Raw genomic sequence first — 20,340 nt, 5'->3', positions numbered from 1 at the left:
TTGTTTATTATTCTCACTTTAACAGTTGAAAAAAAAAACAAGTGAGATGATAAAATCTTTGTTTTTCATTTAGTTGCCTAATAATTCTGCACACTAATAGTTGCCTAATAATGATGTACATAGAAATATTCTCTTAATAAAGCCAAAATTTCACTTGTACTACTTAAATGTTTAGGTTTGAGGGTTTGTTAACATTTTGAATTGACCGAGAGCACTGTAGTTGTACAAAAACAAAAGTAATCCTCAAAAATACAATTTGCCTAATAATTCTGCACTCTCTGTATGTATAAAGACACACAAACACCTATACCCCATAAGAACAGTATTGTAATGCAGGTGCTGCTTACACAAAGCGAGTGAGAGAGAGAGATGAATCCATATGCAGGAGGTTTTATTAGTAAAATCCACGAAGGCGGTTAAACACATCCAAAAGGGTAATCCATAACCGTAATCCAAATAAACAGGCAAGGGTCAAAACCATGAACCACAATACAAAACAAACCATGAACAGGAAACAAACAGTGACCATGAACGCTTAGGATTGCAGCTGTTACACTAAACGATACTTAGTGAGATGATGAGATTGAACCGGCTTTATACTGACAAACAGGAAATGAATGGTGAAGTGTGACATGACATAGTTTCAAAATAAAAGACCTTAAGGGGATACTTCACCGATTTAGCATTCAGCTTTGTATCTGTAGAAACCCGGCAGTATTACTGAATGACCATGTTTCCCTCCCTCATTTTCCCCTGAGAGGAGAGATATCTGCATTTTGGTTCTGCAAAAAAGTCCTCCGATGATGTAATATGACGATTTTTGCATCATCGGAGGACTTTTTTGCAGAACCAAAATGCAGATATCTCTCCTCTCAGGGGGAAATGATGGAGGGAAACATGGTCATTCAGTAATACTGCCGGGTTTCTACAGATACAAAGCTGAATGCTAAATCGGTGAAGTATCCCTTTAACAATAAACCAAACTGAACACAAGACAAAACCCTTACAAGTATAGTTACATTTATAATATTTTTATTATAACTTATAAGTGATGCATTTGCATTTTAATGTGCATGCACATAATCCACTATATAGCAATGCAGTCTGCACCTTTATAAATACCCTCATGGAAGTATATGACTGATCAGTTATTACTTATAAATCAGTGTAATGTCATTATATTATAGTTACTATTTACTTAAACATGCAGATTCACTTTTACAGTATTTCAAATAACTGATTTGATTTATATTGTTATAACCATGTTATAAGTTACTTATTGTTAGTCATAATGCAGTTATTAATCTCTATAAATGCATTATTGATGGCTTTAAGTAAAGTGAAAGCATAGGATACAGTTTTCCTAACCGAAATGTTAGGAAATCATGAAGATGTTATCTAAAATAGCCATGTTGTGAGTTACTCAAAACACCCTCGGACCCCAGAGGGTTAAAATGAATTAGTGTTTCAGACAAAGTTGGGAAGGTTATTTTCAGAGTATGTTAAAGATTCACCACTTTTAATTGTATTTCTTAGTTTTCTGGAAAATACTATCAGCTCATACCCACAATAAATGTTTACTCACTCTCATGTTGTTTCACACCCATAAGACTTGTGTTCATCTTTGGAATTCAAATTAAGATATATTTTAAAAAAAAAACTTTCTGAGTCCCCCATAAACAGCAATGCAACCTACAATTTTCAAGGCCCAGAAAGGCAGTAAAGACATTATTTAAAAAATTCTCTGAACTGTGACAAGATAACTTGTCAATGGCGGAAGAGAGTTAACGAAAGCAGCCAACACATGCTTTAAATGACAGCCATAAATTTATATATACATGTACATAGATACCCCATTTATGGCTCGCTTTTATGGAGCAGTCGAGTTAAGGTATCTGTGTATATATGTCTATGGCTGACACATGATGCTGGTGTTTAACATATGCATGTGATCCTATTGTGGATTTTTTTCCTGTTCATTCCTCATGACAGAACCGATCCAGCTCCTTAAATTTTTGAAAAGATTTAAATTTCCACATACATTTAAAATGTTTAATGTTCAAGCTACAATCTTTAAATTTTTTGGTGAAAAATAAACTGTACTATTGTAGGTTTAAGTAACTTTACACATGGGTCTATTTCTGATGGTAACCGATGGAACTTCAAGAAGATGGTGAGCTATCGGGAAATGTTGGACTGTATAAAGCAGAAATGGCCCGATTTGGAGCTGGTGCCTGGAGAAGTAACCGACATATCCAAGGTCAGCCAAGCCAAAAAACATTTTTAAAACTCTATGGGGCAGTGTCCCAGAGAGGGATTAGGTTAATCCAGACCAAGTCTTAGTTATATTAGGACATTTAAGTAGTTTTAACAAACATACCATACAAAATAACAATACTGCATCTTAAGAAAAAACAATGGCACCAGTGCTGTATGCAGAACGTGACATATGAGTGGCCATGGATCAAGTCGATGTGGGCCTGAATCTATGGGTGTCCCGAATCCAGGACTTGGTTTCCAGAAACCTTTTTATGTTACACTGTACCTTATCATATATGTGCATATGTACATCACTTTTTTAATATGAATATGAAGTCTATAAAACTCAAAAATTCACGAATCACAAGCGTATTGGTCAGAGCACTCAATTAAACGGGATACACACACACACACACACACACACCCGAACTTGACTGCACGTCACATTTTTGACATTATTGATTCTGCTTTAAATCGTAATGCAACGTGACATTAATTAAGCCTTTTTAGTAAAAGAAAGTTATTGGGCTGACATACAAAAAAAGCCTGCACACAGTGACAGGAAATATAAATGAACACAAAAAACCTAAAACTTTTTAAATAGCCCATTAAAGTGTTTATTACAAATAAATTAGGCTACTAAATGCTTAAAATGAAGAGGAAATTGGAACTCACTCAAATATATATTCGTTCTCTTAAGTTACTAAATAAGATAGAGAAAAAGGACAAGCTCAAACAATCTTAGTCTTATTTTTTTAAATGACTTGAGTTCGCGCTTTTTTGCTGAGCACAAGAGCAAGCGGGTACTTGTGAAGAGCGGAGCTGTGAGAAGCATGTGCAGAGGAGCGTGCATATATCAGACGTGAACACGAAAGGAATAATGGGTGTAATTATGCTTTCACTTCATTTCATGAAAGACGACGCCGAATTACATACAATATAATTACCTAACTAAATCTGAGAGAATGCAAAAACATTACAATATTTTTCCTACCTAACACAGCAGATATATTTTGATAGCCCTGAGAAGTCGTGCTCTAAAGTCACGTTTGTTTTGTAGAAAGACTTTCTTTAAAGTGAATTTTGTTTTGTATAAATAGTATCTTCATTTCAATCAATGTTTAATCACTTTAAATTCTGCTGGGATTTTTAACCCAATTCTGGATAAATATAACCCAACATGTGTTCTTCTGTCCAATATTTACCCAGCATTAGGTTAAAAAAATGGCAGAATTTAGAGTAATGCTAGCATTGGCAGTGTAGATGTCATATTTTATCATATTTTATAATACATGACCTTTATTACAGTAAAAGTAGTTAGTTACCATGTTTATTTGGTGGGTGATTACAAGTAATTTAACCATAATTTTAAAACTATGGTTATTTTAGTAAATTTGTGGTTACGATTTACTACAAATAAAAGTTAAACTATTTTTGTTATTTACTTATTTGCAGAAATTTATTTTTACTGTTAGAACACAGGAGTTACTTGAAGGATGAATAGCTTCACTTTTTACTTTTATTTTCATAAAATAAACATGCTTACTATGGCTATCCTGCAAGAGTTTTAAATGAATAGCAACTTGAACTGTTTGGCTTTTGCTATTGAAGTTTAGAGGTTTATAAATATACACAAGTTGTTTTGAAAACTTTAATGATGTTTATTTTGTTATTTTGACAGCCCCTGTCCCATGTCCGCTTTGATTGTAAAAGAGCAGAATAAACAGAATAAAGATAAAGTTAGGGATAAAGGAAAGGAAGTTATGTGGGTTTTGGACAACATGATGACAACGATGTTGAACATCACAATTGACATTTTATTTTTGTAAACTGTAAACATTTAAAAGCACACAGCAAAATTAGCGGTGTTAAATCAATAAGTAACACCAGACCTGGTCGTCCCTATATATACACCGGCAGTGTTGATTTAACACTGGTGATTTTGCTGTGCAGTTGTCAGTTAATATACCCTTGTGTGTTCATTTTTTACTCTAAATGATAATAGGCATTTAGAGTACCAGGATTTCAGGGCCAGCTGGGATTCATTACCTCTATGTCAGACAATTTCTGTGGCTCATGCAGTCGTCTACGAATCACGGCTGATGGAAACCTGAAGGTATCTGAATGTAGAGTTTGTATGGTGTTCTTTAAGGTCAAATGTCAAGTTGGTTTGTTTTAATGTCTCTTTACTGTATATTTGTGTTTTATTTGTATGTTTCTGTTTGCGGTAGGTGTGTTTGTTTGGGAACTCTGAGGTATCCTTGAGGGATTGTCTGCGTTCTGGAGCATCTAAAGATGAACTTTTGCACATCATAGGGGCGGCAGTGCGGAGGAAAAATAAACAGCATGCTGGTACACACAAACTTCATTATATCATTGTGTTCTCATTTTAACACTTTTTCAACTCCTAAAAGTACTTATCTCAGTTAAATGAGACAAAAATATGTGGGACAGTGTTCCAGTGTTGCATATCTGTTAGACATAATAATAAAAGCAAAAGTTCTGCTGTAAAATTGTACTTTTTAAATTCTTATTTATTTCTGATTCTTTATCAATGTATTTTGTAGATCTCCTTCTATTTAGTAACACCCATACAAGTTCACTAGTCACAATTACTCGGGTCTTACGTCTAATCCTGTTTTGTTTAGTTTTTCTTTAAGTTGGAAGTATATGATAATGCTCACTCCTTTTCTTTAGGGATGAATAATATATCTCAGATGAAGAACAGGCCGATGATCCTCATTGGTGGGTGATGTGGCTGTACGTAAAACAATTTAACTCTCTGCTTCTGCAGTTCTCTGGATTAAATATTAAACCTAATTCACTCATATAGCAGGCAAATACACTGGTAGAATCTTAATTACATGTTCAATAGATTTTTCAGTTGCAAAACATCTGAAATAGCACTCTATATTTAAACCAAATATTAATCCTGGATAGGCTCTACAACCAAAAAAGAACGTAGAAGCCTCTTGATGTAGAGATGCCTAAAATTTGACCTAAAAGTTAACACATTACCAGATACATAATTTATTAGACATACAAAATACAACTTTGTGATGTGTGACTCAAGAAACAAAATACAAATTAAAGCTGCAAGCAGCGATGGAAGGGCCCTCGCACGCATGTGCACCGCCACCCTATGGCATTAGTTAAGCAGTGAACCAGGGGGATATAAATTAAAGTGGGTAAATATAGGTGGATATTCAAAGGACAAAAAATGTGCCACACCGCCTGTGTGCAGCAGGTGGCGCTGTGACTGTGCCTGATTGTTGTTATGTTGACGTGTTCAGGCCGGGACCCTTGTCAAACTTGTGAAGTTGGGGGCTGATCGGATAATGTATGCCTGAATTACAACAGCTTCCTGTTTCATGGCGAAATATCACACTTTGCCAGGCTGCCACGGACACGCCCTTCAACGAAAAGTCAAGATCTTCGCAATTTATCACGGCAAAGGGCTTAAATTCAGTCTGACCAAATATGATGTTGATTTGATTAAATCTCTAAGAGCAGTAAATCACAGCGTAAAACATGGCATTTCCTGCTGCCTCTAGGTGGCGCTATGACTGAATCTGAGTGGTGGCATTGAAATGTGTTCAGGGCTGGACCCTTATCAAACATGTGAAGTGTGGGGCAGATTGGACATTGAATGCCTGAGTTATAACAACTTCCTGTTTCATGGCGAAAACGCTGAAATTTGTCAGGCTGCCACGGACACACCCTCCAACGAAAAGTCAAAAGCTCCGCAATTTACCATCGCAAAGGCCTTTAGATGAGACCGACCAAATATGATGATGATCGGATTAAATCTCTGGGAGGAGTTTGTTAAAGTATGACGCTTGGAAATGTCAAAAAATGACAGAGAAAATTCAAAATGGTCGACTTCCTGTGGGGTTTAGAGCTTAGCTCCAAGAGACTTTTTTGTAGGTCTTGGGGTGCTAGATGATCCTACCAAATTTCGTATCTGTAAGTTTTTCGTAGTGGGGGGGCTGTTCTTTTGAAATTTTGCAGGTGGCGCTATCGAGCCATTTCTACATGCCCACTTCTGACGCCTATACCACATGTAAATTTTCACCACTTCTGACGCGTGTGCAAAATTTCATGAGTTTTTGAGCATGGTTAGGCCTTCAAAAATGCGATTCATTTCGGAAAATAATAATAAATATAGCTGCAAGCAGCAATGGCGGGCCCTCGCACGTTTTTTTACCGCTACACGGTGCGTTCAAGAAAACGATGCACGGTGGGCAAGGGCATCAAGTGGGTAAAATATCAGTGGGCTATTTAATGTTGTTTCTGAGCCATTTGGGGACTGTAGGTAAAAGAAACTCCACATTTTAGACAAACAGGGGCACTAGTGAGCCACTTAAAAGACACACCTATGTCTGACCTTTTTGTCAACACTTAACAGCCGAAAACTCTGATGTGTGTGCCAAATTTAAAGTTCAACTAAGCACGCAAAGAGCCTTAAACATGCCTGAAATTAAAGTAAAGTTTTACACGTTGCCATGGGAACAGCTTTTGAGATGTCAAAAATCCCTTCGCAATTTATCATCTACAATATCTCGGCATCATGTTGACCACTTCTGGTGTCAATCGCATTATTATTCTAGAAGGAGTATTTAAAGGTTCACAGCATGTAACTGTCAGCCTTAAATATGTGTAAAAATGAAAGTAAAGTTTGATGCATTGCCATGGGAACAGTGTTCGAGATATCAAAAATCCCTTCGCAATTGATCATCTACAATGTCTCGGCATCATGTTGACCACTTCTTGTGTCAATCGCATGAAAACCCTAGGAGTATTTAAAAGTTAACTGTATGCAACTAAAAGGCTTAAATATGCCTTTAAAATGAAAGTAAAGTTTGACGCGTTGCCATATGAATAGCGTTTGAGATATCAAAAATCCCTTCGCAATTTATCCTCTACAATGTCTCGGCATCATGGTGACCACTTTTGGTGTCAATTGCATGAAAATCCTCGAAGGAGTATTTAAAAGAACAGTGCATGGATCTTTCAAAAAAATCCAGCTTTGTGACTGACACACTTCTTGGCGCCTGCTGGTGGCGCTATACCCGGGAGTCACAATAGGCACATCAATGCGATCGGAATCTTCAGACAAACAAACAGCCCGCGTGTCATTACAATAAGACATTTTTTGCCTTAGATATTAGACACTTCCTGTTTCTCTGATTTCGCCACAACTTTGTTGCCATGCCATGGCAGAACCGTTCGAGATATCAAAAATCCCTTCGCAATTTAGCAAGTCCAATGTCTCGACATCATGATCACCACGTTTGGTGACATTCACATGAATCCTCTAGGAGGAGTATTTAAAAGTTCACCGCATGCATTTTTTAAACAATCCAAAATAGCCGACTTCCTGTTGGGCGGAGCTTAAATGTTAGAGGGCGAAAGTTGTTCGGGTCGATGAGATCTATAAGCGTACCAATTCTCGTACCTGTGCGTAAATTTTTTCCCGATCTGTGCATCAATGTTTTTTGTTGCATTACAGGGGGCGCTACAGAGCCTCCGTGCCACGCCCGTGTTCCAGCCTTTGGTTTTCTGCGATGACGGACGACTCTGATGTCTGTGCCAAATTTCAAGAGTTTTCGCGTATGTTAAGGCACCCAAAGTGCATGCCATGAGCTTAAATATGCCTGAAAATGAAAGTAAAGTTTGACGTGTTGCCATGGAAACAGCGTTCGAGATATCAAAAATCCCTTCGCAATTTATCATCTACGATGTCTCAGCATCATGTTGACCACTTTTGGTGTTAATCGCATGAAAATCCTAGGAGGAGTATTTAAAAGTTCACCACATGCAACTGTCAAAAATCCACCTTTTGTGACTGCCACACTTCCTGGTGCCTGCTGGTGGCGCTATACCCGAGACTCACAATAGGCACATCGATGCGATCGGAATCCTTGGCCGAACATACACACTGCGTTTTATTCCTATAAGACATTTTTTGCTTAAGATATTAGACACTTCCTGTTTCTCTGAATTCGCCATAAATTTGTCACCTCGCCATGGCAACACCGTTCGAGATATCAAAAATCCCTTGGCAATTTAGCAAGTCCAATGTCTCAGCATCATGTTCACCACGTTTGGTGTCAATCGTATGAATTCCCTAGGAGAAGTATTTAAAAGATCACCACGTTTGGTGACATTCACATGAATCCTCTAGGAGGAGTATTTAAAAGTTCACCGCATGCATTTTTTAAACAATCCAAAATAGCCGACTTCCTGTTGGGCGGAGCTTAAATGTTAGAGGGCGAAAGTTGTTCGGGTCGATGAGATCTATAAGCGTACCAATTCTCGTACCTGTGCGTAAATTTTTTCCCGATCTGTGCATCAATGTTTTTTGTTGCATTACAGGGGGCGCTACAGAGCCTCCGTGCCACGCCCGTGTTCCAGCCTTTGGTTTTCTGCGATGACGGACGACTCTGATGTCTGTGCCAAATTTCAAGAGTTTTTGCGTATGTTAAGGCACCCAAAGTGCATGCCAAGAGCTTAAATATGCCTGAAAATGAAAGTAAAGTTTGACGTGTTGCCATGGAAACAGCGTTCGAGATATCAAAAATCCCTTCGCAATTTATCATCTACGATGTCTCAGCATCATGTTGACCACTTTTGGTGTTAATCGCATGAAAATCCTAGGAGGAGTATTTAAAAGTTCACCACATGCAACTGTCAAAAATCCACCTTTTGTGACTGCCACACTTCCTGGTGCCTGCTGGTGGCGCTATACCCGAGACTCACAATAGGCACATCGATGCGATCGGAATCCTTGGCCGAACATACACACTGCGTTTTATTCCTATAAGACATTTTTTGCTTAAGATATTAGACACTTCCTGTTTCTCTGAATTCGCCATAAATTTGTCACCTCGCCATGGCAACACCGTTCGAGATATCAAAAATCCCTTGGCAATTTAGCAAGTCCAATGTCTCAGCATCATGTTCACCACGTTTGGTGTCAATCGTATGAATTCCCTAGGAGAAGTATTTAAAAGTTCATGACTGACACACTTCCTGGCCCCTGGTGGTGGCGCTATACCTGAGACTTACAATAGGCACATTGATGCGACCGGAATGTTCAGACTAACAAATGCCCCGCTTGGCATCACAATAAGACATTTTTTGCCTTAGATATTAGACACTTCCTGTTGCTCTGATTTCGCCACAACTTTGTCGCCATGCCATGGCAGAACCGTTCGAGATATCAAAAATCCCTTCGCAATTTAGCAAGTACAATATCTCGACATCATGATCACCACGTTTGGTGTCATTGGCATGAATCCCCTCGCAGGAGTATGTAAAAGTTCACCGCATGCAATTTTTAAACAATCCAAAATAGCAGACTTCCTGTTGGGCGGAGCTAAAATGTTAGAGGGCGAAAGTTGTTCGGGTTAATGAGATCTATAAGCATACCAATTCTCAAACATGTGCGTACATTTTTGCCCGATCTGTGCATCAATGTTTTTTGTTGTATTACAGGGGGCGCTACAGAGCCCCCGTGCCACACCCGTGTTCCAGCCTTTGGTTTTCTGCAATGACGGACGACTCTGACGTCTGTGCCAAATTTCAAGAGTTTTCGAGTATGTTAAGGCACCCAAAATGTCCAAAAGTGTTTAAAAAAATTAAAAAAAATAAAAAAAATATAGCTGCAAGCAGCGATGGCGGGCCCTCGCACGTATTTTTACCGCTACACGGTGCCTCCGAGAAAACGATGCATGGTGGGCAAGTGCATCAAGTGGGTAAATATCGGTGGACTATTATGTTGTTACTGACCCAATTGGGGACTGTAGGTAAAAGAAACCTCACATTTTGGACAAACGGGGGCGCTAGTGAGCGACTTAAGAGGCACACCTATGTCTGACCTGTTTGTCAACACTTAACAGTTGACAACTCTGATGTGTGTGCCAAATTTGAAGTTAATCTAAGCATGCCAAGAGGCTTAAATATTCCTGAAATAATAGTAAACTTTGATGCGTTGCCATGGCAACAGCGTTCGAGATGTCAAAAATCCCTTCGCATTTTATCATCTCCAATGTCTCAGCATCATGTTGACCACGTTTGGTGTCAATCGCATGAATATCCTAGAAGGAGTATTGAAAAGTTCAATGCATGCAACTGAAGGGCTTAAATATGCCTTTAAAATGAAAGTAAAGTTTGACGCGTTGTCATGGGAACAACGTTCAAAATATCAAAAATCCCTTCGCAATTTATCATCTACTATGTCTTGGCATCATGTTGATTACTTTTGGTGTCAATCGCATAAACATTCTAGGAGGAGTATTTAAAAGAACATCACATGGAACTGTCAAAAAAATCAACCTTTGTGACTGCAACACTTCCTGGCGCCTGGTGGTGGCGCTATACCCGAGACTTACAATAGGCACATCGATGCGATCGGAATCTTCAGACGAACAAATACCCCGCGTGTCATCACTATAAGACATTTTTTGCCTTAGATATTAGACACTTTCTGTTTCTCTGATTTCGCCATGACTTTGCCGCTTCGCCATTGCAACACCGTTCGAGATATCAAAAATCCCTTCGCAATTTAGCAAGTCCAATGTCTTGACATCATGATCACCACGTTTAGTGTCATTTGCTTGAATCCCCTAGGAGGAGTATTCAAAAGTTCACCGCATGCATTTTTTAAACAATCCAAAATGGCAGACTTCCTGTTGGGCAGAGCTAAAATGTTAGAGGGCGAAAGTTGTTCGGGTCGATGAGATCTATATGTGTACCAACTTTCGTAAATGTGCGTACATGTTTGCCCGATCTGCGTACTACTGTTTGTTTTTGCATTAAAGGGGGCGCTACAGAGCCCCCGTGCCACGCCCGTGTTCCAGCCTTTGTCTGTTCGCAATGACGGACGACTCTAACGTCTGTGCCAAATTTCAAGAGTTTTCGAGTATGTTAAGGCACCCAAAATGCCCAAAAGTGTTAAAAAAAATAAAAATAATTAAAAAAAATAAATAAAAAAAATAAATAAATATAGCTGCAAGCAGCGATGGCGGGCCCTCGCACGTTATTTTCCCGCTATACGATGCCTCTGAGAAAACGATGCATGGTGGGCAAGTGGATCAAGTGGGTAAATATCAGTGGGCTGTTAAATGTTGTTACTGACCCATTTAGGGACTGTAGGTAAAAAAAACACATTTTAGACAAACAGGGGTGCTAGTGAGCCACTTAATAGACACGCCTTTATCTGACCTTTTTGTGCACACTTAACAGCCAACAACTCTGATGTGTGTGCCAAGTTTTAGGTTAATCTAAGCACGCCAAGAGCCCTAAATATGCCTGAAATAAAAGTAAAATTTGCCGTGTTGCCATGGGAACAGCGTTGGAGATATCAAAAATTCCTTCGCAATTTATCATCTACAATGTCTCGGCATCATGTTGACCAATTTTGGTGTCAATCTCATAAAAATCCTAGAAGGAGTATTTAAAAGAACATTGGATGGAACTGTCAAAAAAATCCACCTTTGTGACTGACACACTTCCTGGCGCCTGGTGGTGGCGCTATACCCGAGACTCACAATAGGCACATCGATGCGTTCGGAATCTTCAGACGAACAAACGTCCTGCGTATTATTACAATAAGACATTTTTTGACTTAGATATTAGACACTTCCTGTTTCTCTGATTTCGCCATGACTTTGTCGCTTTGCCATGGCAGAACCGTTCGAGATATCAAAAATCCCTTCGCAATTTAGCAAGTACAATGTCTCGACATCATGTTCACCGCGTTTGGTGTCAATCGCATAAATCCCCTTGGAGGAGTATTTAAAAGTTCATCACATGCGTTTTTGAAACAATCAAAAATGGCCGACTTCCTGTTGGGCGGAGCTAATAGGTTTAAGGGCGAAAGTTGTTCGGGTTGATGAGTTCTATATGTGTACCAACTCTCGTACATGTGCGTACATTTTTGCCCGATCTGTGCCCCAATGTTTGTTTTTGAATTACAGGGGGCGCTACAGAGCTCCCTTGCCACGCCCGTGGTCCGGCCTTTGCCCGGACCTGATGGCCGACGACTCTGATATCTGTGCAAAATTTCAAGAGTTTTTGAGTATGTTAAGGCCCCCAAATTGCCCCGAAACGTAAAAAAAAAATAAAAAAAAAAATAATAATAATAAATATAGCTGCAAGCAGCGATGGCGGGCCCTCGCACGTTTTTTTAACGCTACACGGTGCCTCCGAGAAAACGATGCACGGTGGGCATGTGCATCAAGTGGGTAAATATCAGTGGACTATTTCATGTTGCTACTGATCCATTTAGGTACTGTAGGTAAAAGAAACCCCACATTTTAGACAAATGGGGGCGCTAGTGAGACACTAAATAGACATGCCTTTATCTGACGTTTTTGTCAACACTTAACAGCCGACAACTCTGATGTGTTTGCCAAATTTAAATTTAATCTAAGCACGCCAAGAGCCTTAAATATGCCTGAAATAAAAGTAAAGTTTGACGTGTTGCCATGGGAACAGCGTTCGAGATGTCAAAAATTCCTTCGCAATTTATCATCTACAATGTCTCAGCATCATGTTGACCACTTTTGGTGTCAATAACATTATTTACCTAGAAAGAGTATTTAAAAGAACATCGCATGCAACTGTAATGCTTAAATATGCCTTTAAAATGAAAGTAAAGTTTGACACGTTGCCATGGGAACAGCGTTCGAGATATCAAAAATCCCTTCGCAATTTATCATCTACAATGTCTCGTCATCATGTTGACCACTTTTGGTGTCAATTGCATGATTTTTCTAGAAGGAGTATTTAAAAGAACATTGCATGGAACTGTCAAAAAAATCCAGCTTTGTAACTGACACACTTTCTGCCGCCTGGTGGTGGCGCTATACCCGGGAGTCACAATAGGCGCATCGATGCGATCGGAATCTTCAGACGAACAAACACCCCGCATGGCATCACAATAAGATATTTTTTGCCATAGATATTAGACACTTCCTGTTTCTCTGATTTCGCCATGACTTTGCCGCTTCGCCATGGCAACACCGTTCGAGATATCAAAAATCCCTTCGCAATTTAGCAAGTCCAATGTCTTGACATCATGATCTCCACTTTTGGTGTCATTTGCATAAATCCCCTAGGAGGAGTATTCAAAAGTTCACCGCATGCATTTTTTAAACAATCCAAAATGGCGGACTTCCTGTTGGGCGGAGCTAAAATGTTAGAGGGCGAAAGTTGTTCGGGTCGATGAGATCTATATGCGTACCAACTTTCGTACATGTGCGTACATGCTTGCCCGATCTGTGCACCAATGTTTGTTTTTGCATTACAGGGGGCGCTACAGAGCCCCTGTGCCACGCCCGTGTTCCAGCCTTTGCATGAGCCTAGTGGTACGGGACTCTGACATGTGTGCCAAATTTCAAGAGTTTTCGCGTATGTTAAGGGACCCAAATTAGGTCAAGTGTTGAAAAAAAAAAAAATAATAAATAAAAAATATAGCTGCAAGCAGCGATGGCGGGCCCTCGCACGTATTTTTACCGCTAAACGGTGCCTCCGAGAAAACGATGCACGGTGGGCAAGTGCATCAAGTGGGTAAATATCGGTGGACTATTTATGTTGTTACTGACCCAATTGGGGACTGTAGGTAAAAGAAACCTCACATTTTGGACAAACGGGGGCGCTAGTGAGCGACTTAAGAGGCACACCTATGTCTGACCTGTTTGTCAACACTTAACAGTTGACAACTCTGATGTGTGTGCCAAATTTGAAGTTAATCTAAGCATGCCAAGAGGCTTAAATATTCCTGAAATAATAGTAAACTTTGATGCGTTGCCATGGCAACAGCGTTCGAGATGTCAAAAATCCCTTCGCATTTTATCATCTCCAATGTCTCAGCATCATGTTGACCACGTTTGGTGTCAATCGCATGAATATCCTAGAAGGAGTATTGAAAAGTTCAATGCATGCAACTGAAGGGCTTAAATATGCCTTTAAAATGAAAGTAAAGTTTGACGCGTTGTCATGGGAACAACGTTCGAAATATCAAAAATCCCTTCGCAATTTATCATCTACTATGTCTTGGCATCATGTTGATTACTTTTGGTGTCAATCGCATAAACATTCTAGGAGGAGTATTTAAAAGAACATCACATGGAACTGTCAAAAAAATCAACCTTTGTGACTGCAACACTTCCTGGCGCCTGGTGGTGGCGCTATACCCGAGACTTACAATAGGCACATCGATGCGATCGGAATCTTCAGACGAACAAATACCCCGCGTGTCATCACTATAAGACATTTTTTGCCTTAGATATTAGACACTTTCTGTTTCTCTGATTTCGCCATGACTTTGCCGCTTCGCCATTGCAACACCGTTCGAGATATCAAAAATCCCTTCGCAATTTAGCAAGTCCAATGTCTTGACATCATGATCACCACGTTTGGTGTCATTTGCTTGAATCCCCTAGGAGGAGTATTCAAAAGTTCACCGCATGCATTTTTTAAACAATCCAAAATGGCGGACTTCCTGTTGGGCGGAGCTAAAATGTTAGAGGGCGAAAGTTGTTCGGGTCGATGAGATCTATATGTGTACCAACTTTCGTAAATGTGCGTACATGTTTGCCCGATCTGCGTACTACTGTTTGTTTTTGCATTACAGGGGGCGCTACAGAGCCCCCGTGCCACGCCCGTGTTCCAGCCTTTGTCTGTTCGCAATGACGGACGACTCTAACGTCTGTGCCAAATTTCAAGAGTTTTCGAGTATGTTAAGGCACCCAAAATGCCCAAAAGTGTTAAAAAAAATAAAAATAATAAAAAAAAAAAAATAAAAAATATAGCTGCAAGCAGCGATGGCGGGCCCTCGCACGTATTTTTACCGCCACACTGTGCCTCTGAGAAAACGATGCACGGTGGGCAAGTGCATTAAGTGGGTAAATATCGGTGGACTATTTATGTTGCTACTGACCAATTTGGGTACTGTAGGTAAAAGAAACCCCACATTTAGACAAACGGGGGCGCTAGTGAGCCACTAAATAGACACACCTTTATCTGACCTTTTTGTCAACACTTAACAGCCGACAACTCTCATGTGTGTGCCAAATTTAAAGTTAATCTAAGCACGCCAAGAGGCTTAAATATGCCTGAAATTAAAGTAAAGTTTGAAGCGTTGCCATGGCAACAGTGTTCGAGATGTCAAAAATCCCTTCGCAATTTATCATCTACTATGTCTTGGCATCATGTTGACCACTTTTGGTGTCAATCGCATAAACATTCTAGGAGTATTTAAAAGAACATCACATGGAACTGTCAAAAAATCAACCTTTGTGACTGCAACACTTCCTGGCGCCTGGTGGTGGCGCTATACCCGAGACTCACAATAGGCACATCGATGCAATCAGAATCTTCAGACGAACAAACACCCCGCGTGTCATCACAATAAGACATTTTTTACCTTAGATATTAGACACCTCCTGTTTCTCTGATTTCGCCATGAATTTGTCGCCTCGCCATGGCAACACCGTTCGAGATATCAAAAATCCCTTCGCAATTTAGCAAGTACAATGTCTCGGCATCATGATCACCACGTTTGGTGTCAATCCCATGAATTCCCTAGAAGGAGTATTCAAAAGTTCACCGTATGCATTTTTGAAACCATCCAAAATGGCCGACTTCCTGTTAGGCGGAGCTAATAGGTTTGATTGTGAAAGTTGTTCGGGTCGATGGGATCTATATACGTACCAACTCTCGTACATGTGCGTACATGTTTGCCCGATTTGTGCACCAATAATTTTTTTGCATTATAGGGGGCGCTACAGAGCACTACTGCCACGCCCGTGTTCCAGCATTTGCCCGGTCCTAATGGCCAATGACTTTGAGGTCTGTGCCAAATTCCCGGTGTTTTCGAGCATGTCAAGGCACCCAAAGTGCATGCCAAGTGCTTAAATATGCCTGAAAATGAAAGGAAAATTTGACGTGTTGCCATGGGAGCAGCATTCAAGATATCAAAAATCCCTTCGCAATTTATTATCTACAATGCCTCAGCATCATGTTGACCACTTTTGGTGTCAATCGCATGAAAATCCTAGGAGGAGTATTTAAAAGAACATCGCATGGAACTGTCAAAAATCCACCTTTTGTGACTGCCACACTTCCTGGTGCCTGTTGGTGGCGCTATACCCGAAACTCACAATAGGCACATCGATGCGATCGGAATCCTTGGCCGAACATACACAATGCGTTTCATCCCAATAAGACATTTTTTGCTTTAGATATTAGACACTTCCTGTTTCTCTGAATTCGCCATAAATTTGTCGCCTCGCCATGGCAACACCGTTCAAGATATCAAAAATCCCTTCGCAATTTAGCATGTCCAATGTCTCAGCATCATGTTCACCACGTTTGGTGTCAATCGTATGAATTCCCTAGGAGAAGTATTTAAAAGTTCATGACTGACACACTTCCTGGCGCCTGGTGGTGGCGCTATACCCGGGAGTCACAATAGGCACATCGATGCGATCGGAATCTTCAGAAGAACAAACACACCGCATGGCATCACAATAAGACTTTTTTTGCCTTAGATATTACACACTTCCTGTTTTTCTGAATTCGCCATGACTTTGTCGCCTCGCCATGGCAGAACCGTTTAAGATATCAAAAATCCCTTCGCAATTTAGCAAGTCCAATGTCTTGACATCATGATCACCACGTTTGGTGTCAATCCCATGAATCCCCTAGAAGGAGTATTTAAAAGTTCACTGCATGCATTTTTTAAACAATCCAAAATGGCTGACTTCCTGTTGGGCGGAGCTAAAATGTTAGAGGGCGAAAGTTGTTCGGATCGATGAGATCTATATGCGTACCAACTCTCGTACATGTGCGTACATGTTTGCACGCTCTGTGCACCAATGTTTTTTCTTGCATTACAGGGGGCGCTACAGAGCCCCTGTGCCACGCCCGTGTTCCAGCCTTTGCCCGTTCGCAATGACGGACGACTCTGACGGCTGTGCCAAATTTCAAGAGTTTTCGAGTATGTTAAGGCACCCAAAATGCCCAAAAGTGTTAAAAAAAAAAAAAATAAAAAAAATAATTATAAATTCGAGCAAAAACAATAGGGCTTCGCACCTTTCGGTGCAGGCCATTCTGGCCTGCTCCTCGGTGCTCGGGCCCTAATAAAAATAAAAAAATAATAAATTCGAGCAAAAACAATAGGGCTTCGCACCTTTCGGTGCAGGCCATTCTGGCCTGCTCCTCGGTGCTCGGGCCCTAATAATAATCCTAAGGAAAACAATAGGGCTTCGCACCTTTCGGTGCAGGCCATTCTGGCCTGCTCCTCGGTGCTCGGGCCCTAATAATAAAAATAATAATCCGAGCAAAAACAATAGGGCTTCGCACCTTTCGGTGCAGGCCATTCTGGCCTGCTCCTCGGTGCTCGGGCCCTAATAAATTCGAGCAAAAACAATAGGGCTTCGCACCTTTCGGTGCAGGCCATTCTGGCCTGCTCCTCGGTGCTCGGGCCCTAATAATAAATTCGAGCAAAAACAATAGGGCTTCGCACCTTTCGGTGCAGGCCATTCTGGCCTGCTCCTCGGTGCTCGGGCCCTAATAAACGGAGCAAAAACAATAGGGCTTTGCACCCACGGTGCAGGCCATTCTGGCCTGCTCCTCGGTGCTCGGGCCCTAATAATAATAATAATAATAAACCGAGCAAAAACAATAGGGTCCTCGCACCCCGGTGTGTGCTCGGGCCCTAATGAAAGATTAAAGCTGCAAGCAGCAATGACCGCCAGCCGATGGCCTTAGGAGAGCAGTAAACAGTGGGGAATATGCATTTAACTGGGTAAATATAGGAGAAACAGGGCAATGTTATTTTGCAACTGGAGGCGCAATAACTAAAACTGAATAGTGTACATAAATGCTTTCAGTCCTAGAGTCTTATTAAACATTAATTAGATTAGCTGGTGGCGCTATGACCATAAGTGACTTTTGGCATGTGGATGTGTTCAGTCCAGGAATCTTATCAATCATGTGAAGTTTGGGACAAATCTGACATTGCATAATCATTGTAACTTCCTGTTGCCAGCAGGAGGCGCTATGACCATAACTGACTATTGGCATGTAAATGTGTTCAGTCCAGGACTCTGTAAGACAATTTCCTGAATAAAGATAGCACCTCCCAAAAGGGCACTGCATGGGGGCAAAGTAAGTGCCCGGGAAAGCAACTCTCCACGATTCACAGTGGACTTCTTACTGAGACACATTTGGGTTTCAAAGACACACCTTTAGGGTGTCATACATTTGTATTCTTTTCTCTCAAAGCAAACTGTATATGAAATGCTATATGCACAAAGAATCTAAAATCTGTATCTTATTTGTTTTTCATTGAAATATCTCATTGCAAGTGGTTACAATGGTCTTACTCATATAAAAACAGAATTCAATGTTAAAGTATAAGTAAAACTTCCTCTAATGTTGATAGACACCTCATATCCTAAACATAAACCAATCATCCACTGTATGCAAACTAAGGACAGCCCTGAGTTTTACAACAACCAATCAGTACCAAATTCCCATATGCTTTGGGTCTCTGGATATTTAAGGGAATGATGTAAAATAGTTCGGCGGGACTTTCTATATCTAGAAATTCTATATCTTTCTATATCTAGAATAAAATAAAAAGAAATGTTTCTTTTTATTTTATTTTGAGGAATCTGTAACCAGATCTTCATTCTTACCAGGTATGCAATGGTTTTTCTTTTTATTCATTCTTATTTTAATTGGATTGTAATTTGGCTTCTGAATTATGTTTTACCTACCTGGTTAATAAATTGTTATGCTTTGCATTCATTCTAATTTGCTCTGTATTATTGACTCTTCTAAGTTACTATAAAGAATGATTAATCCTCTGTTTAGGCAGGGAAGATTAGCATCACATGCTAATATTGGTGAACCTCTATTATAACAGGGAAGCCTCTGTTACTACAGGGAAGAATTGGTTATCCTCTGTTTAGGCAGGGAAGATTAGCACTACAGGTTAATATTGGTTATCCTCTGCTATAGTAGGGAAGTTTTGGTTATCCTCTGTTCAGGCAGGGAAGATTAGCATCACATGCTAATATGTGTTATTCTCTGCTATAGTAGGGAAGAATTGGTTATCCTCTGTTCAGGCAGGGAAGATTAGCACTACGGGCCCTATTTTAACGATCTGAAACGCAAGTTCGAAGCGCAAAGCGCAAGTGACTTTGTGGGCGGATCTTGGGCGCTGTTGCTATTTTCCCGGCGGGAGAAATAAGTCTTGCGCCGGGCGCAAATCAATAAGGGGTTGGTCTGAAGTAGGTTCATTATTCATAGGTGTGGTTTGGGCGTAACGTCAAATAAACCAATCAGAACGCTATCCAACATTCCCTTTAAATGCAAGGGCGCAAGTTCCATGGCGGGTTGCTATTATTAAGACGGATTTGACAGGCGCACGCCAGGAGCGGTTCACAGCCGAGGAGACCCACGTTCTTATAAGAGCAGTCAAAGACAGAGAAGTTGTTTTGTTTGGGGATGGGAGAAACCCGCCCAAATCAGCGTCGGTTAAACAGGCGTGAGAGGAAATAGCCGCAATTGTCTCATCAGCTGCGCCAAGCACTACAATGATGTCAGGAGACGGGGGGATCCCAAGCTTGCCAGCATAAATCGGGCACGCCGGGCACACAGGAGGACATCGCTGCGTCCACCCTCACCGCTGAAAGGGTTTGGGGGCTTTGAAATCGGACACAAGAAACGCAAGCAAGGTCCAACCCCAAAGTACACTTACAAATCAAGTTCACATACATGAAGGTTTCTTATGAAAACATTTTAATTATTATTTAGATAAAATAAACGTAATACAGCCACACAACAAACTTATGAAAATATTTTAATCGTTATTTGCATGATAATTGTTTAACGCTGCCACACAAAATAAATAAAAACTATCACCACAATGCTCACCACAATGATTTCCCTTATCTCATGTATTAATATTTTTTATTGTAACAATTTATGATTTAATGATTTCCATTATCTTATATTTTTTATTGTAACAATTTATGATTTGCAAAAATAACTGTTGCA

General features: G+C 40.3%; 1 protein-coding gene across 1 annotated transcript in view; it reads left to right on the top strand.

The window, feature by feature from the left end:
* Window positions 1-20,340, top strand: part of LOC141349226 (molybdenum cofactor biosynthesis protein 1-like) — a 178,251-nt gene that overhangs the window by 142,769 nt on the left and 15,142 nt on the right. Inside the window, exons 7-10 of the mRNA XM_073869476.1 lie at window positions 2,153-2,260; window positions 4,265-4,375; window positions 4,491-4,611; window positions 4,957-5,019. Coding sequence (XP_073725577.1) covers window positions 2,153-2,260; window positions 4,265-4,375; window positions 4,491-4,611; window positions 4,957-5,012 — 396 coding nt within the window. The 3' untranslated portion in view covers window positions 5,013-5,019. The remainder of the gene's footprint in view (window positions 1-2,152; window positions 2,261-4,264; window positions 4,376-4,490; window positions 4,612-4,956; window positions 5,020-20,340) is intronic.

Source organism: Misgurnus anguillicaudatus, chromosome 7, assembly GCF_027580225.2.
Source record: "Misgurnus anguillicaudatus chromosome 7, ASM2758022v2, whole genome shotgun sequence".
Lineage (NCBI taxonomy): Eukaryota > Metazoa > Chordata > Actinopteri > Cypriniformes > Cobitidae > Misgurnus > Misgurnus anguillicaudatus.
Note: the sequence above shows the minus strand (reverse complement) of the source record. Positions and strands in the feature narration are given on the sequence as shown.